Source organism: Thamnophis sirtalis, unplaced genomic scaffold (assembly GCF_051295495.1).
Source record: "Thamnophis sirtalis isolate CommonGarterSnake01/CBP01778 unplaced genomic scaffold, rThaSir2_p1.2 scaffold_10, whole genome shotgun sequence".
Classification (NCBI taxonomy): Eukaryota; Metazoa; Chordata; class Lepidosauria; order Squamata; family Natricidae; genus Thamnophis; species Thamnophis sirtalis.
Window position 1 is genome coordinate 68,430,125 of NW_028261390.1, and position 25,374 is coordinate 68,455,498.

At 42.5% G+C, this 25,374-nt stretch overlaps 1 protein-coding gene across 1 annotated transcript in view; it reads right to left on the reverse strand.

Annotated features, from left to right (window-relative positions):
- The window catches only part of ARAP2 (ArfGAP with RhoGAP domain, ankyrin repeat and PH domain 2), a 113,855-nt gene that overhangs the window by 20,196 nt on the left and 68,285 nt on the right, over positions 1-25,374 (reverse strand). Inside the window, 11 exon segments of the mRNA XM_087724798.1 lie at positions 4,512-4,634; positions 7,055-7,172; positions 10,321-10,395; positions 12,213-12,281; positions 13,104-13,251; positions 16,666-16,771; positions 18,618-18,830; positions 21,266-21,429; positions 22,031-22,094; positions 24,040-24,238; positions 24,805-24,907. Of these exon segments, the coding sequence (XP_087580924.1) occupies positions 4,512-4,634; positions 7,055-7,172; positions 10,321-10,395; positions 12,213-12,281; positions 13,104-13,251; positions 16,666-16,771; positions 18,618-18,830; positions 21,266-21,429; positions 22,031-22,094; positions 24,040-24,238; positions 24,805-24,907 (1,382 nt within the window).

Below are 25,374 nucleotides of genomic sequence, written 5' to 3' on the forward strand. Positions count from 1 at the left end.
TCTAGAACTGTAAAGCCTACAAACTTGAAATTGGAGTGCCCCACTATTATTTTAGACGTTTTTGGCTCTAGTTGGGATATCTTGCTTAGGTTGAATGTGGTGCTATTAATTAATTAATTAAACATGATTGTTCTAATTTAAGGGTATTGTAACAACTTGGGACAGTGAGGGCTAGCCCTTTTCTCCTGAAGTGCCAAAATTGCATGTATAATTCAATGTGCCATGCCCCCTGTGCATGTGCACGTGACTCTCCACGCCCCTCCCATTCACCCGTGCATTCGCACGACCCTCCTTGCACCCTGTTTTGGGCTTAGCAGGCCTCCCTAAAACCTCCGGGGACAAAAAAAACAGGCTGTAGGGCGGGGAGCACTGCATCCCGCCATGGCTAGCAGACCTCCCTGAAGCCTCCTAAAACCAAAAACAGGTCTACGGGGGGTGTGTGTGTGTGTGTAAACTGCACCCTCCCTTCTCTCCCACCTCCTGCACATGCATATGTGGCCCCCTGCCCCCCCTTGCACATGCGTGCATGAAACTCTGCCCCTTGTGCATGCACACACATTTCCCGTATGCACAGCAGAGACCCGAAAATCAGCTGGCTGGCGGGAGGCGTGCATGCATGTGCGGTGGAGCTGAGCTGGCTCGCGTGTGGGACACATGCCATAGATTCATTGTCACAGACCTAAGACATAATCATATCTACATTAACAATGTTCATTTTACCCAAACATGAAGCCGACCTGCTGGAAGTGTAAAAAAGTACAAGGGACTTATTATCACATATGGTGGACCTGCCCGGAAACACAAAAATATTGGAGAAAAATTTGGAAATGGGTGCAAGAAATTACAGGAGAACAGATAAAATACAAACCCAAAATCTTTCTACTGGGAATAATCAAAGGGAAATATACAAAGAAAATTAAGTACATATTAACACATCTGCTAACTACAGCTAGAATAGCATTTGCCCAATGCTGGAAACAAAATAATACCCCCTCGGATGAATTAGTGATTAAAAAAAAACTTTGGATTGTGCAGAGATGGACAAATTAACACTGAAATTAAAAGATAAAGAAGAGTCGGAATATTATGAAATTTGGAACAATTGGTACAAATGGCTGCAAAACAAGAATAAAATTAATTAAGCCAAAAAACAATATATATAAATATATATAGAACTGTGTATAAAGGTGTGTAAATATAGAAGCGAAATATTATATATATATGTACAGGTATGATGACATAACAATGTTGATGTAATGACTTTAAGGTGTTGTAGAAGGGAAAAAATAATTTAAAAAATCTGCTAAAAAAATGTTCATTCATATGAACCAAGCAAATATTTAAAGAATGTTCCGTCTGGACTGAGCCCAAGATTGTACAGTTCTTACTAGCAGCTATTTTACTAGAACTTCCTTTAAAAAATAAAAAGGTTCTTCTTGCTACTATCATCCTTCAAGTCAACTTTTACTCTTGACAAGAAGTTTCCTTAGCAACATTTTCAAAATTGGTTTGATATTTCTTGACGTCTGATCTTCTTATGGTTCTTTTTTCTCTTCAGAACGAGTTTCCTCAGCAACATTTTCAGAGTCAGTTTCTCTTTCGTTGTTGTTGCTGTTTGTTTCTCCAGATAATCTTGTGATGGGGTGAGTCACCCAAAAATTATTTGTATGGCCATGATGGTCTCGTGGAAGACTAGAACTCAGGGATCCCTGCTTCTTATGTCAAGGGGGAATTAGAACTGCAGAAAAAAAACAGTGGCTACCAAACTGCCTTCCATTGAGGACCTGGACACTGCACGGGTCAAAAAGAGGGCTGTGAAAATATCTACGGACCCCTCGCATCCTGGACATCAATTGTTTCAACTCCTACCCTCAAAACGACGCTATAGGGCACTGCGCACCAGAACAACTGGATACAAGGACAGGTTTTTTCCTGAATGCCATCACTCTGCTAAGGAAATAATTCCTTCACCACTGTCAAACCATTCACTAAGGCTGTCTTACTATTCTTCTCTTCTTTCCTAGTAACTATCTCTTGCCACTTATGACCATAACCATGTTGCTTATATCTTTACAATGTATATTGTTCTATTTCTTCCTAGTACAATTTGATTGCTTATTAGTAACCTATGATTATCATTAAGTGTTGTATCTTATGATTCTTGATGAATGTATTTTTTTAATGTACACAGAGCTTATGCACCAAAGACAAATTCCTTGTGTGTCCAATCATAGTTGGCCAATAAAGAATTCTATTCTATTCTATTCCTATTCTATTCCTATTCTATTCCTATTCTATTCCTATTCTATTCCTATTCTATTCCTATTCTATTCCTATTCTATTCCTATTCTATTCCTATTCTATTCCTATTCTATTCTATTCTCTATTTCCTATTCTATTCTATTCTATTCTCTGTCTCCTATTCTATTCTGTTTCCTATTCTATTCTATTCTCTGTTTCCTATTCTATTCCATTCAATTCCATTGCATTTTATTCTTTATTCCTCTTCTCTATTCCATTCCACATTCCACATTCCAGACTATTCTATACTATTCTATACTATTCTATACTATTCTATTCTATTCTACTATTCTATTCTATTCCATTCCATTCCATTTTATTCTTTATTCCTCTTCTCTTCTCTTTTCCATTTCATTCTACATTCTATTCTATTCCATTCCATTCTACCTTCTAATCTATTCCATTCCATTCTACATTCTATTCTATTCCACTCTATTCTGATGCAATGTCTCTACACTGAACTAGCTTTTTAAAGCTTCTGCTCCATTAAACTTGAAATCAGAAATTAACTGACTTAAACTACTGCTAGCAATAGCCAGCCAGCATTTAGTAGATTAAAATGATACATTTCTAGTATTATGGACTGCCTTGTTGGTTATGATCTTTATATCGTTTTACTGGTTGGTTTTATTACGCATCTATCTTCTTTAATTCGAGGGGATTTTAATTTACTCTATTTGTTCTGTAAGCAATTTTTTTTTCTTTTAATCTCCGACTTTAAATGAAATAAACCAATAAATCGTAATTCTTTGGATAGCTAGCTTCTCCACTTTGTAAGACGATTAATAGATCATTTAGTTGTGTATTATCTGTGCATATATTATATGGCAGTTCTATACAGAATAAGATATGAAACATCAACATATCTAAATTATTCTTGGGTGAAAATGGGCTCATTGAATGTCTGGAACCTTAAGCAGGGATAAGAACAAAACTATAAACCAGGTTTAAACACTTTTGCTTGAATATAATACTAAAGGCCTCTTTCTTATTCTCCCAAAAATTGGATTCCTTCCTTCCTTCCTCCGTCACTCCCTCCCTTCTCCCTCCTTTCCCACTTACTTCCTCTCCCTCCTTAACTCCCTCCCTTCCCACTCCCTCCCTTCTTTTCCCTTTCCTTCCTCTCTTCCCCCTCCTTCCTCCCTTCCTTCCCCACTCCCTTCCTTCCTCCCTCCTTTCCCCCTCCCTTCCTCCCTCCTTCCCTTCCTCCTGTCTTCCTTTCCCCCTCCCTTCTTTCCTCCCTTATTCCCCCCTCCCTCATTCCTTCCCCCTCTTCCCCCTTCATTCCTTCCTCCCTTCTTTCTGACCTTCCTTTGCCCCTTCCTTCCTTCCTTTCCTTCCTTCCCTCCCTTATTCCTTATTCCTCCCTCCCTCATTCCTTCCTCTCTTCCCCTTCCTCCCTCCCTCCCTTCTTTCTCCTTTCTCCCTCCTTTCCCCATTCATCCCTCCTTCCCTCCTTCCCTTACTCCTTCCTTCCTTCCTCCTTTCCCCCTTCCTTCCTTTCTTCCTCGTGAGGGCGAGCCTATGGCACGCATGCCGGAGTTGGCACAAAACGCGCTCTCTGTGGGCATGCAAGCCATCACCCCAGTTCAGCTCCACCGCGCATATGCACAGGCCTCCTGCCAGCCAGCTGGCCTGGGTTACCATTTAATATGCGCTTATTTGTGCCTTTCTGGCTCAGATCTTGCTTTCCTTTCGCTGCTATCTTTTCATAACCAGTCAAAGTATTTTAATTTCCACGAACAAGGGAATTGAGAGTTTTCTTTCTTGGTTATTGAGGGAGGCACGCCTGACAGGAAGAGTCAGAAGGATGGAAAACAGCCATAAGCAGAGGTGGGTTCCCACTGGTTCGGCCCGGTTCGGCCGAATAGGTAGTAACTCAGCCGGATATGTGAGCGTACCGGTTCGATCCTGGGCACCGTCATCTTGATTTTCTGTTCTGCACATGCGCAGAACAATCTTCATTGGAAAAATGTAATTTCCCCCCCTTTTTTTAATGGTGTGCACGTGCGCAGACCTTTTAAGTGCAAATGCACTCATACGTGCACACATAATCTTTCAGGCCCCGAACCGGTAGGAATGCTGGCAGGAATGCTGCCCCCTGGTCATAAGTCACTGTTTTCAGCCCTGTTATAACATTGAACAATCACGAAATGAGCTGTTTGTAAATCGAGGACTACCTGGGAGAGGGGATGCGTTTCGGTATTTACCTTCCCCCGTAAGTCCCACGGTTGGGAATTTCTTTATTATGAGAGAGGCGTTGCTGGGGCTGGCCAAGGAACTCCAGTGAAGGATCTGTTCCAGAATGTTCTCAGCGCAGTGCAAGGGACGTTCTAGAAGAGAAGAAAGAATTGAACTGTGGTTGGTTGTGAGCTGGAGGTCAGTTGGTCATTCTAGATGTTTCCACATGCCCTGTACCAGGGATGGGTAACCTTTTTTGTCCTGTGCCGAAAGCACTTGCGCGCATGCACGCATAATGCAATGCAGCCCCGCATGCATGCTTGACTCCACGCACTCCCCAATGCATGCGTGTGTGACACCCCCCCCACATGCACTCTAATATTCATGTTTAACCCCTGCACATCTGCACATGGCTCCCTGCAGACATCCTGCCCCTCGCACATGTGCACACATCTCCTACATGCATCTAACCCCCCACGCATGTGCGGCAGAGACCAGATCTGGTCACTGCAGATCAAAACCGATCACGGCATACCCTAACCTTTTAAAGCATTTGTTTTCTGCCGGTTTGAGCAAATAGGCAGGAAAAAAATGGGGGGGGGAGGCTTCCAACAATTGCGCTGCTCACAACTGAGCTGCGTGATCTTCTGAAGCTTTTATTTCTACTATTGGTTCGCAGTCTAAGTGCTATTGCTACCCTGTTTTCCTGAAAATAAGCCCTCACCAGAGAATAAGCCCAATCGGGCTTTTGAGCGCATGCGCTAAAGTAAGCCCTGCCCTGAAAATAAGCCGTCCCTGAAAGCAGCCATGAGGTGATGACGCTCTCTGCCTCCTGAACCTAAAAAAATAATAAGACCTCCCCGAATATAAGGCCAAGCACTTATTTTGGGGGTCAAAAGAAAATAAGACCCTGTCTTATTTTCGGGGAAACGCAGGATGTTGAGCATAAATCATTTCATCAGCTGCATGCACATTATTCGCAAACTATCCATCTTGTAGAAATTGCTAGCAAAATTTTGTAAACCAGAGGTCCCACTATTGCAAATCCACTCTGTAAGGCCAGATAATTTCATTTTCTACCTCTGCTGCTTAATGTGCAAATATTTCAGCTCCTTGTTAATATTTTAGCTCCAACACTCCAGATCTCTCGCTCTCAGACTTATATATCCCATTATTCTGCTCCCAAGGTCATTGTATGTTGCTAGTAAACAGCAACACAATTCTTTGTTCCAATCTAACAATAAATATTAGAAGGGAATTGCATTCTGGAAAATGTAGGTTGGACTTGCATTCTCAGAATTTTGTTTCATCTAGCAAACAATTATAAATGGAGGTGAGGGTTGTTAGGAGAAAGACTGAATTCCCTGGAAAGCGCAGAAGGTTACTTCAGGAGGAAAAATACTGCTTCGAAATGGGAACTTGGTGAATTAAACACAGCAACTTCTGACGATAACTGCACACCCACAATTCTCCCATCAGAAAGTGCCATGTTTGAGAGAATGTTTTCACTGTTGTTAAGTCTCTGCCTTAATGTAATTTATAGTAAAGGAAAAGGGAGGGAGGGGTGTATGGAAGGAATGATGGAAGGGTGATATGGAGGAAGGAAGGAAGGAACAGAAAGAAGGAATGGAAGAGAAGGAAGGAAGGGAAGAGAAAGAAGGGAGGGAAGGAGGAATGGAAAGAAGAAATGGAAGAGAAGGGAGGGAAGGAGGGAAGGAAAGAGAAAAAGGAATGGAAGAGAGGAAGGAAGGAAAAGAATGAATGGAAGAGAGGAAGGGAGGGAGGAAGGGAGGGAAAGAAGGGATGGAAGAGAATGAAGGGTGATAAGGAGGAAGGAAGGAAAGAGAAAGAAGGAATGGAAGAGAAGGAAGGGAATAAGGAGGGAGAGAAAGAAGGAATGGAAGAGAAGAAAGAGAGATAAGGAAGAAGGAAGGAAAGAGAAAGAAGGAATGGAAGAGAAGGAAGGGTGATAAGGAGGAAGGAAGGAAAGAGAAAGAAGGAATGGAAGAGAATGAAGGGAGATAAGGAGGGAGGGAGGGAAAGAAGGAATGGAAGAGAAGGAAGGGAGATAAGGAGGGAGGGAGGGAAAGAAGGAATGGAAGAGAAGAAAGGGGGATAAGGAGGAAGGAAGGAAAGAGAAAGAAGGAATGGAAGAGAGGAAAGGGAGATAAGAAGGAAGTAAGGAAAGAAAGAGAAAGAAGGAATGGAAGGGAAGGAAGGGAGGGAGAGAGAGAGGAAGGGAAAGAAGGAATGGAAGAGAAGGGAGGGAGGAAGAAAGAGGTGTATGGAAGGAATGATGGAAGAGAGGGAGAGAAGGAAAGGAAGGGAGAACAGGAAGGTGGGAAGCAGCAGAGGGTGAGGAGAGAATAAATTAAGAGGGAAGAGAGGGGAGAAGAGGTAGTTCCTTTTCTGTCACCTCTCTAAAACAAACTGCTTCGGAATCACCTTATATCGAGCGTTTCCACGGAATAGCACTAAGACTCCTGCTAGTTTGCTTTTTCCCGCGAAGAAAACAGCGAGGAATCATGAAGCAAAGAAAAAATATCTCAAGCTGATGCCGATCACGACTCACCTAGTTCTCCATTTTCAATCACTTCAAAGATGGCCCAGATGTCATCTTTGTGAGGGGTGAGGTTTTTGATGGCCAGTATGTCAAGAGTCAACTCTTCCGCCTCCATTGTTGGGGAGATCTACTTTGAAGACCAGATAAGAGTTTAGAAACGATTTAAAACTCCCGAGAGGGTTTATCTCGGGAGCCAGTAAGAGCCGAGGTGGCGCAGTGGTTAAATGCAGCACTGCAGGCTACTTCAGCTGACTGCAGTTCAGCAGTTCGGCTGTTCAAATCTCACCGGCTCAAGGTTGACTCAGCTTTCCATCCTTCCGAGGTAGATTATTTGTCAACAACAGGATATCAGAGCTGAGGTGGCGCAGTGGTTAGAGTGCTGAACTGCAGGCCACTTCAGCTGACTGCTATCTGCAGTTCAGCGGTTCAAATCTCACCGGCTCAAGGTTGACTCAGCCTTCCATCCTTTCGAGGTGGGTGAAATGAGGACCCAGACTGTGGGGGCGATATGCCCACTCTGTAAACCGCTTAGAGAGGGCTGAAAGCCCTATGAAGCGGTATATAAGTCTAACTTGCTTGCAACTTGCTATCTCGTGCCAGAGGTTTATTTATTTATTTTTGTTACATAATAAAAAAAATCTTTTGCAAACAGAGTCATGTCCGAATTCCCCCTTTAACATTCCCACCAAAAAACATTATATTTCCATTATTTCCAATTGTAGCCATATTACTTTTCTTCTCATATTTTCCAATTTCTAGTTTTTAACATGTCCAAGCAATATAATTTTTCTTTCTCTTTTAAAAAAATAAACAATTCATCATTTCTTTTCAATCTATTTCCCATTAACAATAGGATTCAAATTTCAAGTTTTATATAATCAACGTAACATAATTATTGAACAGCTTTAAGGCGCTTAATATAATCCCCACACATTCTAATTAAAACGTATTTATACCTTGTTTACAATATTTCTTTCTACTGGATCATATCATTTTACTATTCTCCTATTTCTAAATATTATTTTCTCCTTTTCTTTTTTTCAATGTCTCATAAGTTTTCTTCTGCATTTTCTCTCTCACTTTTCGATATATATATTTTTTGAGTATCTCTCCCCAAAATTTATCTTTCCCATCTCCCGTTATTTCTCTCTTTATCTTTGGCTAATTTTCTTTTCAGAGGATGTTCCCCTTTTTTCCTCTCTGCTCTCTCCATTGAGTTTTATTTTCCATTTCTACCTTGTTAATTTCTTGTTCATTTATATTGCCTGTTTATTCCCCTCTTCTCTCCACTTTCAATATTATTTTTCTGGTTCCTTTTCTACCTCTTTGTTACCTTTTAATGTTGCCCGTGCACTTTTTAACATTTCTAACAACTCAAACATCCCACCCTGCATGATCAAATTTAATACACTTTTAGTATTTTTATATTTTATTACAAAGAATTGAGTTTTATGCCCTCACACAAGGGTGAGGAAAAAATAAAAAAATTAGGCAGGAAACCCTACATCATTTCAGACAAATGTTTATCCAACATCTTCTTAAAGACCTCCAGTGTTGGAGCATTCACAACTTCTGGAGGCAAGTTGTTCCACTGATTAATTCTAATTGTCAAGAAATTTCTCCTTAGTTCTAAGTTGCTTCTCTCCTTGATTAGTTTCCACCCATTGCTTCTTGTCCTGCCCTCCAAAGGTGCTTTGGAGAGTAGTGGCCCCCTCTTCTTATGACAGCTCCTCAACTCTGCTATCATGTCACCCCTGTCCTTTCTTTTCATTAAACTAGACCAGGGGTCGGCAACCTTAAACACTCAAAGAACCACAAAGGTCCTAACCGGAAGCCCTCCGTTCAATTCGGGAGCTGACCGGAAGTTTGGTTCCCCCACCATAGAGTCTCCTCCTAACGTGGCATCCTTTTTCCTCTACCTATCCTAACCTATCAATTTTGGCGCTGACCAGCGACAGGGAGCCGCAGCAGAGGGATGAAAGAGCCACATGCGGCTCCGGAGCCGCAGGTTTCTGACTCCTGAACTATACGTAGGGTTCCATGCATGGTTATGACTGAGTATGGGGCTTGTTCTGCAAAACGTAATCATAATTAAATAGATATAAATTTAAAAATTAGCAACTTCTGCCAATGTTTGTTTAAAAAAAAATAATGGCCTTTTGAACTGCCTTAAGACAAAATACACATTTAAAAAAAGAAAAAGACGAGCAATTTTATAAGATATGGGACTTGTTTTATCAGTGGCTGGGGGGAAAAAACTTGGAAATGAAAAACGTTTTACTCATGTTTTAACTGGAGGAGTTAAATGATAACACAATTATGCTGTGAAATAGATTAACAACGATACAATGAAAAACTGATACATCTATGAATTGAATACTTTAGAATTTTTTGTTTTAAAAAAGGATAAGGATAATAATGATTTTATGTATACTTGATAGAGGATTGGTGATATAATGTATAACCCTAAGAATATATTATAATGATAGCAATAGCAGTTAGACTTATATACCGCTTCATAGGGCTTTCAGCCCTCTCTAAGCGGTTTACAGAGTCAGCATATCGCCCCCACAGTCTGGGTCCTCATTTCACCCACCTCGGAAGGATGGAAGGCTGAGTCAACCTTGAGCCAGTGAGATTAGAACCGCTGAACTGCAGATAACAGTCAGCTGAAGTGGCCTGCAGTACTGCACCCTAACCACTGTGCCACCTCGGCTGTGATATCCTGTTGTTGACAAACAATCTTAATAAGGGAATAATTAAAAATTGGTATATATATGTAGCGACTATTTAGAATATTTTGTTGAAAAATGAAGGAATAAGATTTCTGTTTGAATGTATGATGTACAAGGATAACAATGAATATAAGCATACCCGATAGTTGATTGGTGGAATTATGCATAATTGAAAATAGTGATATACAAATATAAATGGTTGGTAATAAAAAAAAATTTTCTCTCACATTGGGATTATATAAAGGTATACTGTTATCAAACAGACAATCAAGAATGTAAGGGAATTATGCTTTATTGGAAACAAAATAATACTAATTGTAATGGAACATATACTGTGCAATGAAAGGGAGGTATTTAGTTATACTAGATGAAAAATCTGTGATGGTAAATGCTATTCGAGAATATGGATGTAAAAGCACTTGTAACCAAACGACATGCTGCATGTGATGATGGTTTTTTTTTTTTTATTGTTGAGTATGTGTGTTGTCTGTTTAATAAAAATAAAAATCTACAAAAATAAAAAATAAAAAAAATACGAACCCTTATTATAACGCTAGAATCGGGCTCCTTCCTTTCCACGTACACTTCAATGAGCAAGTCTCCAGCCTGAGAAATCTAAAATAAAAGATATTTGATTAAAAAAAAAAAATAAGGCAATGGATCAACATTGAGGTGGCGCAGTGGTTAAATGCAGCACTGCAGGCTACTGCTAGATCAGCAGGTCAGCGGTTCAAATCTCACCGGCTCAGGGTTGACTCAGCCTTCCATCCTTCCGAGGTGGGTAAAATGAGGACCCAGATTGTTGTTGGGGGCAATATGCTGACTCTCTGTAAACCGCTTAGAGAGGGCTGAAAGGCCTATGAAGCGGTATATAAGTCTACTGCTATTGCTATATTGCTATTGCTATTGCCTCTCTCATTTTTCCTTATCCTATAGGGAGAATCTGGGTTTTTTTTTAATTGTTTATTTCAAATTTGTAATGTGATTTAGTCTCTCCCAGATCATCAGCCTATTTTAAACTCCTAGTAAACAGCTGTGGTAATAAAAGAGGATTTCTTTGGAAATCTTTCAGGCTGCAGGCAAAAACAGGGAGAGAGGTTGAATTAACAAGGCTATTTCAATACACATTGGTCAAGATTTCACCCCCTAGTCACCTCAAGCCTGGATTACTGCAACGCGCTCTACATGGGGCTACCCTTGAAAAGTGTTCGGAGACTGCAACTAGTCCAGAATGCAGCCGTGAGAGCGATATTGGGTGTACCTAAGTACACCCACGTTACACCTATCCTCCGCGAGCTGCACTGGCTACCTATTGGTCTCCGGACGCAATTCAAGGTGTTGGTTATCACCTTTAAAGCCCTACATGGCTTAGGGCCAGCATACCTGCGAGACCGCCTACTGCCACATTCCTCCCAACGGCCGGTGAGATCCCACAGGGTGGGCCTCCTTCAGATGCCGTCAGCCAGACAATGTCGGCTGGCGGCTCCCCCGAGGAGAGCATTCTCTGTGGCTGCTCCGACCCTTTGGAATGAGCTACCCCCAGAAATCCGGACCTTACCCACTCTCATGGCCTTCAGAAAAGCTGTTAAAACCTGGCTATTCCGGCAGGCCTGGGGCTGTTGACCTCATTGTTGAGGTCCAGCCCCGATCATAACGAATGTATGTGTGTTGATTTTAACCTGTTTTTTTATTTTTTATTTTCATTTTTTTATTATTTTCCTTCTTCCTTCATTGTAAGCCGCCCGGAGTCCTCCAGGATTGGGCGGCCTATAAATTGTACCAATAAATAAAAGATTTTACTGCCCTGTCTTCCTCCCATCCCCCAAAATGTGGCTCACTGCAATCTGCTAAGTTTCAGCAAACCAGGAAAAAGGTCCTTTTCAAAGTTTATTTATTCGCTTTGTAGGACATTAGCACCCACCCCTCTCGAAAATGAGATATTTTAGGAAATATCAAAAGGGCAGAATGTTTCCCCTAAAAGGGAGAGAGAAACTCAACCCCCCCACCACCTTTGTCAATGGGCCATTAAGGCCTGAGCCAGCCTATTCCGCACAACGAAGATTTACCTCCTTCAAGCAGCGTCGTAATAGGAATCCCAAAGCCCTTTCATTACCTCATCACCCAGCAAGAGTCAACCAAGCTTGGGACTCAAAAAAGACAACATATCCCTGCATGATCCCAGGGGAGTCTGACAACCAATCAGAATGCAAGCTCAAATTGAAAAACCCAGGGAGGACATAAAACCTGGATACTCTCTGCATCTCTTCTCCTTTCCCCCCCAGGACCTCAAACTATGTGATTCTGTCCACCATTAAAACCATCTTTCCAAGCAGTTTCCATGTTTCCAGTTGTCTTTTTCCCCACTTGGAACTGAACCCAGAATGGACATTTCTTCCCACAGTTGCATAAATGAAGGAATTGCCTTTACATACTTGTGTGTCTTTCCATTTGGTGATGAAGCTGTTCTCAATGTCCATTTGCTTGACGCGATCTTGCTGAATCTGTGCAAACAACAACAACGACGACAGTTTTATGAAATGAGTTACCCAAACGTCTTCTTTAAAGAAAGAAAATCCTTTTTTGCATCCCATGTACGCAGACGGGGCTAATAAAGGGAGATGTCCATCTCTCAAAACGATTTTTGAATAATATAATAAAGAGCGAACACAATCCAATACTTTGGTAAAACAAATATATTCCATCCCTGTTATTAAAGGTAAAGGTTCCCCTCGCAAGTATGTGTTAGTCGTTCCTGACTCTAGGGGGCGGTGCTCATCTCCGTTTCAAAGCCAAAGAGCCAGCGCTGTCTGAAGATGTCTCTGTGGTCATGTGGCCGGCATGACTCAACGCCGAAGGCGCACGGAACGCTGTTACCTTCCCACCAAAGGTGGTTCCTATTTTTCTACTTGCATTTTTTATGTGCTTTCAAACTGCTAGGTTGGCAGAAGCTGGGACAGGTAATGGGAGCTCACTCCATTACGCGACGCTAGGGATTCTAACCACTGACCTTTCTGGCTCAGCGTCTTATCCACTGAGCCACCGCGTCCCACTATCCCCATTATTACTGACTTTTTTTTCTTCAATCAGATCAGTTGATTTATTCCGTCCAATAGCGTTACAAAAGTTATTTCTTTCATTCGTTTTTAAAAAATAAACCTAAAATTTACCAAAACAATAACCAGACAGAAAATGTTCTATCTCAGGCAACTTTCCAACACCTTGTATCGAAGTAGTTAAGATGAATAAAATGACAAGATCACAAAAGTTGCCCATTTGCTGAATTCTACCTCCGGGGCCATTATAGCGACCCGCCAAGTACTCACGTCAAAAAGCTGCACGTAATTGACAATGAGGTCCTCGACCACATCAACTTCTTCGCTGGTTTGTCCCTTGGTTTGAAACAAGCAGGAGGAGAAAGCCATGGCCAGATGGTGGGGCTCCATCAGGTTGATTTCTGAACATTTCTGAACCCTGAAGATGAAGTTCATAAATCCGTTAAAATGAGTGTGTGTGTGTGTGTGTGTGTGTGTGTGTGTGTGTGTGTGTGTGTGTATGTATGTATGTATGTATGTATGTATGTATGTATGTATGTATATATCTATATATATAGATATTTAAAGTCACAACCCCTGCTATGCCCAAATATGGGAGGAAGGTCACACTTCCACTCTCTGTCTTCGGCTCGTCACAAGAGACCATCCAGACAGAAACCCAATATTTTTTACTGTTGCCTTTTTGTTACATTTGTTATATTTATGCTGATAAATAAATAAAGGGAGACTAGTATAGATCTATTTCAAGCTATTTAGCTCTCATCAGCTAGCCATACTCATGTCTGCCTAAGAGGCAATAGAGCACAGGTTCGATTCCCAACATGGGTATGGCTAGCTGATGAGAGCTAAATAGCTTGAAATAGATCTATACTAGTCTCCCTTTATTTATTTATCAGCATAAATATAACAAAACTATATATATATATATATATATATATATATATATATATATATATATATATATATATATATATATATATATATATATATATATATATATATATATATATACACACACACACACACACACACACACACACACACACATATCTATCTCTATCTCTATCTCTATCTCTCTATCTATCATCTCTATCTCTATCTCTATCTCTATCTCTATCTCTATCTCTATCTCTATCTCTATATATCTATATATCTATATATCTATATATCTATATCTATATCTATATCTATATCTATATCTATCTATCTATCTATCTATCTATCTATCTATCTATCTATCTATCTATCTATCTATCTATCTATCTATCTATCTATCTATATTAGATTTTTACAACCCCTGATTGTAAATATTAGATTTTTACAATCCCTGGTAAGCCCCAATTATGGGAGAAAGCTAACTGCTTCCATCATCTGTCAATTGGCTCGTCACAAGAGTCCATCACGACAGAAACCCAATATTTTTACTGTTGCCTTTGTTATATTTGTGTTTTTTTTTCTTTTCTTTTTTTTAAAACACATATATGTTCCCAGCCCATTAAATGATGATTCTCATGCCTCTAGTTTGATACAATCCCTTTCTTGAGCCATGGTGGTGCAGTGGTTAGAATGTAGCATTGCAGGCTAACTCTGCCCACAGTCTGGAGTTTGATCCTGACCAGCTCAAGGTTGACTCAGGCTTCCATCCTTCCAAGGTGGGTAAAATGAAGACCCAGATTTTTGTGGGTGATATGCTAACTCTCTAAACCACCTTGAGAGGGTTGTAAAGCACTGTGAAGCGGTATATAAATCTAAGTGCTATTGCTAGTCCCTTCCTTCCTCCCTTTCCTTTCCTTTCCTTTCCTTTCCTTTCCTTTCCTTTCCTGTGGTTAAAATGCAGAATTACAAGCAAATTCTGCTGACTGCCAGAAGTTCGATCCTTAGAGGCTCAAGGCACACTCCACCTTCCATCCTTCGGAGTTTGGTCAAATGAGGACCTAGACTATTGGGGGGCAATATGCTGACTCTGTCAACTGCTTATAAAGTGCTGTAACGCTTTATAAAGTGGTATATAAGTCTAAGTTCTATTGCTATTGCCCCCCCCTCCTTCCTTCCCTCCCTTCCTTCCTCCCTTCCATGGTGGCACAGTGGTTAGAACGCAGCATTGCAGGCTAACTCTGCCCACAGTCTGGAATTTGATCCTGACCAGCTCAAGATTGACTCAGGTTTCCATCCTTCCAAGTTCAGTAAAATGAGGACCAAAATTGTTATAATATAAGTCTATTACTAGTCCTCCCTCCCTTTCCTTTCCCTTCCTTCCTTTTTCCTCTCCCTCCCTCCTTCCATTCATTTCTTCCTTCCTTCTCCTTCCATGGTGGCATAGTGGTTAGAACGCAGCATTGCAGGGTAACTCTGCCCACAGTCTGGAGTTTTAGGGGGAAAGTGCGTTTTATACTCCAAAATGTACGGTATATGCATACGCGGGATCTGGTTACATTTGAGCAACCTTCATTGCTATTTACACGCATTGAGTTTACTTTGTTGATCTTTTAGCAATGACTTTCCCTGATAGTCCTGAACCGTTTTTTGAAAAGGTCAGTCAGTCTTATGAAAGCTGGATAAACTAATCACGCAGCCCCAGCTTAAATCATCTCATGAATATTTCAAATTAATGAATGCAAAATATTCATTCTAATGCAACCCGCTCACCCGCAGAAGGTGCGAGTTCCGTGCTATTATTATAATACGATGGATTGTGATACGCTGGATTAAAGGCCTGGGGACTAAAACACATGACGAACGGAGGCAGGATTTGGGTTTGACTAGTCCAGGGGTCATTCTCTTTCGTCCCTCTGCTGCGCCTCTCTGTCACCGATCAGCTCCACAATTGATAGGGCTTTCGGTTAGGACAAGTAGAGGAAAAAGGATACTGCCCTAGGAGAAGACTCTATGGTGGGGGAACCGGACTTCCAGCCGGCTCCAGAATTGAACGGGGGGCTTCCAGTTAAGACCTTTGTGGCTCTTTTAGTGTTTAAGGTTGCCAACCCTTGGTCTAGTCTAAAGAAAAGATGGACTAGGGGGGACATGAAAGCAATGTTCCGGTATTTGAGAGGCTTCCACAAAGAATAAGGGGTCAACTTATTTTCCAAAGCACCAGAAGGCAGGACAAGAAACAAGGGATAGAAACTAATCAAGGAGAGGAGCAACTTGGAACTAAGGAGAAGCTTCAAAAAAGTGAAGATAGTTAGACAGTGGAACAGAAGTTGTGGGTGCTCCATCACTGGAGGTTTTCAAGAAGAAACTAGTCAGTTTCTAGTGCAACTGGTGCCACAGGGCTGGGCGTCCCCCACATGAAAGTGCACAGCACACACACAGCGCACATATGTGTACTTACTGCCCGCGATGCTCCGCAATGCTCCGTGACACTCCAGCTGCTCGGCGGAGCATTGCATAGGCGCCGTATGTTCCGTGCGCGTAAGCCCCAATTGGCTCAAATACAGGTAAGGAGGGCAGGCAGACGGGTGGGCCCTCTGGAGCACCGTACTGGAATGACACCTGGTGCTCCCAGCAGGCACTGGTACGCCCCACCACGGACATACACGTGCCCACCACTTGGTCTCTGTGTCTCCACCAGCTGCTCTTTAGGTTTCCAGCGCCCCTGCGTGCGCAAAGACCACCTGGCTGGTGTGCATGCGCGTGCCAGAAACCGGAAGAGCAGTTGGTGATGGCACGCATGCCCACAGAGAGGGCTTGGTATGTCACCTCTGGCCCACATGCTATAGGTTCACCATCACAGGTATAGGGGCTCCTGCTGGAGCATCCGAGGTCCCTTCCAGCTCCATTCGTATGATGACGATTGTACCACCACTAGTCCGAATCGTGCTTTCCGACTGACCTGTAGAGGTGTTCCATTAATGCTGCCAGAGTCGCTTTGTTGACGGGTGGAAGTGTGCGGATGAAGGTGCTGTATTTCCTCACCCTGTCTTTGTCATCCAGTGTATCTGATGGAGAAGAGGAAGGGTAGAAATTAAATTACCTACATGGATTACCATATTTTTCGGAGTATATATATATAAGACACACCTTTTTCCCTCAAAAAAGAAGCTGAAAATCTGGCTGCGTCTTATACACTAAATACAGCATTCTTTGCCTCTTGAAACCCCGCCCCTTCACCAAAATGGCTGTGCAGAGCCTTTAGGAGGCTTATAGAGTGCTCCAGGGGGCTGGGGAAGGCAGAAATGAGTGAAAAATGGGCTATTTTTGGTTCAATTTTCTGCCCCCACCCCCAGGAGAACTCTATAAGTCTCCTAAAGGCTCTGCATGCCCTTTTTTAAAAAACAAACTGGCCCATTTTCGTGAAAATGAGCCATTTCTTGATGGTTTTGGGGTCCAACACCCCCCCCCAGGAGCATTCTAGAAGCCTCCTAAAAGCTATTCATGCCCTTGTTTTGAAAAAAAACCCGAGGCCATTTTTGCGAAACATGGGCCATTTTTTAAAAAAAAATTGCCTCGTCAAAATCTTGGTGCGTCTTATACTCTGGTGCATCTTATACTCCGAAAAATACGGTAAACTACCATGTGGATGAAAAGGCAACTGGAATTGGCCTGTTCCTTTAGCAGCACCAAGGCATTTGCAAAGATAATTTAGCCAATCACCCTCTCCTTTATCGACACAATACAAATACAGGTATAATCCTTGACTTATGACCACAACTGAGTCTTTAGTGACAACTGAGTTATGGTCATCACCACAATATAAAAAAGATGATGATACTCTGGAAAGAGTGCAGAGAAGAGCAACCAAAATGATCAGGTAGCTGGAGGCTAAAACATATGAAGAAGAGTTGCAGGAATTGGGTACGTCTAGTCTAATGAAAAGAAGGACTAGGGAGGGCATGATGGCAACTGTTACAATATTTGTGGGGCAGTGTTATGGCCCGTCAGCAGCCAGCAGACCTGGCAGCAGATTCGGACAGTGAGGAGGTTGGGGAGGAACCTGGGCCAGTCTTGGAGTCTGGGGAAGGCTCTGAGGAGGGCTCTGTGTCGGAGGCAGAGAGGGGGCCAGGACCACCTGACAGTTATCAGCTGCCTTCGGAGTCAGACATCAGTGGGGCAGAAGAACAACTGGAGCCCTGTTCCCAGTGTGTGCATGCGCAGAGTTTCCAGATGAAGGGAACAGCTAAAGAACAAGGGTTGTCTTGGGAGTAAGGCCACAGGTGGACGGTGAATGGCCCCTCCCAGAGGGAATAAAAGAGGAGCAACAGGGGAGTGGAGCTTGCAGGAGACAATTAGTTCATTCCTGCATTCTTGCATCTGAAAGATATCGGCCTGGCTACTCTCCAAGCCTGATAAAGGTCAGTAATTGTGAACTCTCTTGAAAGACTGTGGGAGAGGAAAGACTTTGCTGGCGAGGAATTCACTGTACATTAAATAAAAGGGGCTTATCGGGATGGGGACTTGGCTTCGTGCTGCTTGGGAAGCCTAGGTCCGAACAGCCTCCTACAAAGAAGAGGGAGGGGGGTGGTCAACCTGTTCTCCAAAACACCTGAAGGCAGGACAAGAAACAATGGATGGAAACTAATCAAGGAGAGAAGCAACCTAGAACTAAGGAGAAATTTCCTGACAGTTAGAACAATTAATCAGTGGAACAACCTGTGTCCAGAAGCTGTGAAGTTTTTAAGAAGAGATTGGATAAGTATTTGCCTGAAATAATATAGGGTCTCCTGCTTGAGCAGAGGGTTGGATTAGAAGACCACCAAGGTCCCTTCCATACTCTGTTATTCTATGTTTTATCTTCTAGCCAGGTGCAATAGATGGAGCTTTCAGAGCTACTCAGTAATGCCTTACCTAATGCTGAGATCCAAAAAGGATAAAGTTCTTTGGTCAGTAGCGCATCGTCTATTTCATAAAGGAAACATTTTAGTGCATCCGTAACATCTTCCAGCCGGTTCGTCCCAGCCCTCAGCTTAACACTTCTGGCGTCTTTTTTAAAACATTCCAGGAGCTCCCTCACACATGAAGGGTCTCCATGCTTCAGGTAAATATGCTTGCTTCCCAACCCTTAAATAAGAAAAGAAAAAATAAGTTATCATAAAAACATTTTTTAAAAAAGCAATATGTCATTTGAGCCTACATATAATTGCGGCCGCAAGAATAACCTATGCGCAATTTTGGAAATCTACTACCATACCATCGGAAGATGCCATAATTAAAAAGATTTATGAATGTGCAGAAATGGACAGAACGACGGGTTGGCTGAGGGACAAAGGAGAAACGGAACATTATCTTAGCTGGAACCTATGGTATATGTGGGCGACAAAGAGAACAGCAGGGACTTAAAACGGGGAAAGTTAAATAGCAGTTGTTAACAATGGGAACTAAAAGCCGAGGTGGCGCAGTGGTTAGAGTGCAGTACTGCAGGCCACTTCAGCTGACTGCTATCTGCAGTTCGGCGGTTCAAATCTCACCGGCTCAAGGTTGACTCAGCCTTCCATCCTTCCGAGGTGGGTGAAATGAGGACCCAGACTGTGGGGGCGATATGCTGACTCTGTAAACCGCTTAGAGAGGGCTGAAAGCCCTATGAAGTGGTATATAAGTCTAACTGCTATTGCTATTGCTAAAGGGAACATGGGTATTGTAATAGATCCCTGAACTTTGTAACGAGAAGATGCTGGTTAGAGACGAAACAATGAGGAAGGGGGAAAAAAGTTGGGCTGTGAATGACTGTCACCGTGGGGGGGGAGGTGGGTTGTATGTTTAAAGTTATATTTGTATTTATATGTCTTATTCTTTTTTTATTTTTTTTATTTTATTTTATCAATTTCATATATACATTCACAATTATATGATCTCCTAACTGTTATTAATAATATGTATTTATAACAATTTTTCCCTACAGTTGACAATATACTTGAAGATTGCTTTTTTAACATCCCATAGATCCATCTTATCTTACAACGGTCCTACTTCTTCTTCCCTCCCTCCCTCTTTCCTTCCCTCGTTTCTTCTCTCCTACCCCCCCCCTTCCTTCCCTCCTTCCTTCCCTCCCTCCTTCCCCTTCCCTCCTTCTCTCCTTCCTTCCCTCCTTCCTTCCTTCCCTCCTTTCTTTTCTCCTTCTCTCCTTCCTTTCCCCCTTCCTTTCCTCCTTCCTTCCCCCCTTCCTTCTCTCCTACATTCCCTCCTTACTTCCCTCCTTCCTTCTCTCCTTCTCTCCTTCCTTCCCTCCTTCCTTCTCTCCTATATGTCTTATTCTTTAAAAAAATGTATAACCAATAAAGATTATTTTATTAAAAATAAAATAAAAAAAGCAATGTCAAAGAAACAAGATGTTCCATCTCTTAGGTACTTAACCCCCACGTAAATATCAACTCTCCCCTCCCTCGCTGAAATAATATGACTATCCAAACTGGAGAACCGTGTCCAGTCTTCAGGAGTTGAACTTCAAAGAGTTCTTAGGTTGTCCCAAGATGGATGATTTAAGATCCAATCCTTGCTTATGATTACTGGAGGAGCAAGGCAAGAACCAATGATTGGGAACTCATCAAAGAGAGAAGCAACTTGGAAGGAAGGAGAAATTTCCTAACAGTGAGGACAATTAACCAGTGGAACTGCCTGCCTCCAGAAATCATTGGAGCTTCAGCGCTGGAGGTTTTTAAGAACAGGTTTTTCCAGACAGCCACTTGTCTGAAATGGGATAGGGTCTCCTGCTTGAGCAGGGGGATGAACTAGAAGAGCTCCAAGGTCCTTTCCAGCTCTATTCTCATTCAAAGTGTCTCAGGCAGGGGTGTCAAACTCTATTTCATCCATCAGGGTTGTGTTTGACCTCGGGGGGTGGGGGGGGAGTGTGGAGTGGTCATGGCCAGAGTGGGTGTGGCCAGCATGATGTCACTCATGTTGGGGGGGGGGGGCGGGCTGAGAGCCTGTGAAAATGGGCTCCCGAGCTCCGTTTTCGGCTGGAAAGCCTCCTGCAACCCTCTGCTAGCGAAAATGGAGCTCAGGAGAGCTGTGCGCAGCTCTCGCAAGCTCCATTTTCACTGGGTTATGCACCACGGGGCGGTCCTTTGCTGTTCCCAGTGCATCCTCGCAGGCCAGATCTAAGCAGCTCTTCGCATGCACACACTGGGAACAGGCTCCAGATGTTCTTCTGCCCCACTGAACTCCGATTCCGAAGGCAGCTGATAACTGTTGGACAGCCCTGGCGCCATCTCTGCCTCCGACACAGAGCCCTCATCCGAGCCTTCCCCAGACTCCAGGACTGGCCAATCTTCCTCCCCAACCTCCTCACTGGTCTGAGTCTGTCACCAGCTCCACTGGCCGCTGGTGGGCCACAACACTACTCCGAACTCAGCATTACAGCCAACATAACTCAAAGTGTAGTCTTTACACACCACAGCTCAAGCCCACGTAATGTAATCCGACGGCGATGCTTCTTAACTCATCTATCCGAGGGCCTCTCCAATTTTCAGGAATCTGAAGAAATGCCCATCTCCACTTACCATATTGTGTAACAAATGCGATACAGCTGTTGACTATAATCGGCACGTCATTTCTGCTGAGCTGCTGATCTTCTAACAGGTTGCCATTGGTACTGGCTGCTTTTTCAATGGCACTATACCAGACGGTGAAATCCAACTTGGTGTGGCCACGGATGTATAATGTTCTGCAAAAAAAGTTTGAGAAAAAACAGCAAAAAGTGGAGAGGGAGAGAGAGACAGAGACAGAGAGAGACAGAGACAGAGGGGCAGAGAGAGAAAGAGAGAGACAGAGACAGAGACAGAGAGAGAGACAGAGAGAGAGAGAAAGAGAGAGAGAGGAGAAAAATAGAGACAGAGAGGCAGAGAAAGAGAGACAGAGACAGAGAAGGAAAGAGAGAGAGAGAGAAAGAGAGACAGAGACACAGAGAGAGGCAGAGAGAGAGAGATAGACAGAGACAGAGAGGCAGAGAGAGAGAGACAGAGAGGGCGAGAAAGAGAGAGAGAGAGAGAGAGATGGTATTGAGAGAGAGAAGCTTTTTGCCTGGGCTGCTGGCACTTCTAATAAAGGAATCATTTATTTAAATACAAAGGGTTGTGGTGTTTGGGGAGCTGGGTCAGAACAGCATCAAGACAGAACTATCTCCATCTGTCTTGAGCAGTTTTCAAAAGGTACGTACCCACGCACACATCTGCTAATGGGATATTTGCCAAGATCTGTAGCAAATGCCTCCAACTGGTTTGCTCAGCCCTCATCCTTGTCTTAAGCACCTATAATTTACAGCTTACCTTCCTTTCTCAACCAGGAGCAGAACATCTGTTTTTTCTCCATTCTGGACGCAGCTGCTGATCGCTGAAACATGAAAGGCAGAGCTGTTGACACACTTAAAACAAATCCAGCTTTTTTCCTAAGTGCACGAAATCTATAAGGAAACTTACGCTCAGTAAGAGTGAGGCTTGGAAATAATCTATTTTTAATAGCCCTTTGTCTCGGGGCATGGAATTAAGGGAAGTTAGCAAGTAGTAAAGAGGAAAGAAGCAGATATCTGGCTCAAGGAAACAAGAATGAAAGGAGGGGCTATTTCAGAGTAATTTATTTATTGCTGCTTGACAGGGGAGGGGAAGAGAAGGGAGAGGGAGGGGAGAGGAGAAGAGAAGATATGAGATAAGAGATAAGAAAAGAGAAGGGAAAGGAGAGGAGGAAGGAAGGAAGGAGAGAAGAAAGGGAGAAGGAAGGATGGAAGGAAGGAGAGAAGGAGAGAAGAAAGGAGGGAAAGGAAGGAGGAAGTGAAGGAGGGAAGGAAGGAGGGAAGGAAGGAGAGAAGAAAGGAGGGAAGGAAGGAGGGAATGAAGGAGAGAAGAAAGGGGGGAAGGAAGGAGGGAAGGAAGGAAGGAGGAAAGGAAGGAGAGAAGAAAGGAGGGAAGGAAGGAGGGAAGGAAGGAGGGAAGGAGAGAAGGAGAGAAGAAAGGAGGGAGGGAAGGGGGAAGGAGGGAGGGTAGGAAGGAGAGAAGGAGAGAAGAAAGGAGGGAAGGAAGTAGGGAAGGAAGAAGAAGTAGGATTGTTGTAAAATAAGATGGGTGTATGGGATGGTAAGAAAGCAATCTCAATTATATTGTCAATTGTAGGGGAGAAAAATTGTTATGAGAATATGAGAAATAAAAATTTTAAAAAAAGAAAAGAAACAGAAGATATGAGAGAAGAGAGAAGAAGATAAGAGAGAAGCGAGAAGATAGATAAATAAGATGAGAAGAGAGAAGAAGAAAAGAGAGGAGAGAAGAATAATGATAATGTTATTGTCATTTTAAATGTACACTAATGGACATACATTAAAATGACATTTCATTGCATACAGCCCTGAAAATGTCACCACCTCCAATACACATTTTATAAATATGACAAAATAAGAGAGAGAGGGGAGGAGGAAGGAAGGAAGGAAGAAAGAAAGAAAGAAAGAAACAAGGAAAGAAAGAAAGAAAGAAAGAAAGAGAAAGAAAGAAAGAAAGAAAGAAGGAAGGAAAGGGTTCGAAGTTACAACGGCCGTAGTCATGAGTATTGCGGTACAGCAGTGGCCTGCAGAGCTGGCAGCTGAGTCGGACAGTGAGGAGGTTGGGGAGGAACATGGGCCAGTCCTGGAGCCTGGAGAAGGCTCGGACAAGGGCTCTGTGTTGGAGGTAGAAAGGCAGCCAGGACCATCTGTGCTGCCTCCAGAGCCTGACATCAGCGAGGCAGAGGAACAGGGGGAGCCTGTTCCCAGTGAGTGCATGCGCAGAGCTGCCAGAAGGCAAGAGCACGTTAAGACTAACAACTCGGGAGTAAGGCTTAGAGATGATTGGCCCCTCCCATAAGACATAAAAGAGGAGCAAACGGAGGTGAGCTTTCGCAGGAAGCAACTTTGTTCGTTCTGGTCGGTTCAAACTCCGAGAAACTCTGTTTGACTCTGTGCTCCATTTGGCCTTGCAAATTGGCAATTAGGTCTCCAGCAGCGTTTCAAGGGAGATAAAGGTGGGTGCTTATGAGCCTTACCCTGAAAGACTGTGGCAGACTTCTGTCGGACTCTTCACAAACTGTTTGTGAGTCATTATGGGCTGTGAATGACCATAATTCACAGCTTTTTAAATAAGGGTTTTGGGATGGTGTGTGTTTTTTTTTTAGTCTCAGGAAGCTTAGGTCAGAACAATGAGTCGAGAACTACCTGTATTTAAACCAAGATATCCCTATCTGTTCACAATAGATTTGTGAAGTTTTCAAGCTGTTATGAAATCAATCTAATGTTTTTTTTTCTTCTTTTAAGCCTTACTTAACTCCTGGAGCCGCCTTAGATACATTGAATTCTCTTGCGAATTTTCCACTTCCAGGCAAAAATACAAGCTGGTCTTCTCTAAAGCAAACCAGCCTTTTTTCCAAGTATCCAAGTCCTGGCAATCCTTGTAGAACAACTGGCCGATGACATCCGTCTCTCTTTCCTGAAGACCTCGGGCCAATTCAGGTACAAAGTGCTATTAACGATAATAATGTATACATATATATATTAGATTGATAAGATAAGATTTTATATAAATTGTAAGTGAGGACTATGGAGAGGATGCATAAAAAGTTTTGTAACCAACCGACACGCTGGATGTATCTGGAAGATGTTTTTATGTTTTATTTAAGTTTATCCTTAAAAAAATTAAAATCCTTATAAAAAAAAAAGTACAAAATAGAAAAGCCAGAATTTTGCTCACGAAAGAAAAAGAAAAAAAAACATTTACTCTGAAAACGGCTTCTACTGGTAAAAACTTGGGTGGTGTTTCTCAACTCAAGAATATCAAATCATTTTTTAAAAAAATAGTCTGTTAAAATTTATGTTTAACTGCACTGTTTCTTAAAAAGCCGCAATAACCTTTGCCATTAACCAAGAAAACAATTTTTTACTTCTTTGCGATCTAAATTTGCTTCCCTTAAAAAAAAAAAAAAAGAAAACGCTTTGTCGGAGATCTTCTTGTTAAAACAAAAGTGTGTTTTTTTTCCTTTCCGTTCCCTTAAAAGGTGTCTGTCTTTAACAGATAATTACCAAAATTACCTTAGAAATTGCCCGAGTCCATTTTCGTTGACAAGGCGCCGTTTCAGCTCCGAAGAGAAATGCGCGTTCTGACAGTAAGTAGATTTCAAAAGTAAACATCGCTCTAAAATTGCCAAGGAGAAGATGAATCAAATTTATTCAGCGTTAGCTTTAGAAACGCAAAACAATAAGGGGTACAGACCTTACTCCTTGGCAACAAACAGCACAAAAGTTTTGCTCTCTAAAGTGCTTTTATTTGCGTTTGCCTTTGTTTGGAGGATAATGGGGAATCGATATGCATTTGATAGTCTAATGAAGAGGAACAGAAAGGGGATCAACCAGACTAAGGAATGAAAAGCTAAAATAAGGGAACTAAACCAATAATTCAGGTGGGAGGGAAAGAACAATAGTCAACATATTGCCTGATCAAATCGAGGCTCGGTTTTAAACTGGGGAGGGAGGGAAGAGAAGTCTTCAGAGTTACATTTAGCTATGGCTTTAGAACTGAAATGGAAAATATGGTGTCTTTGTGCATCTTATAAAGCCCTTCATGGTATTGGACCTGGGTACTTGAGAGACCGCCTGCTGCCA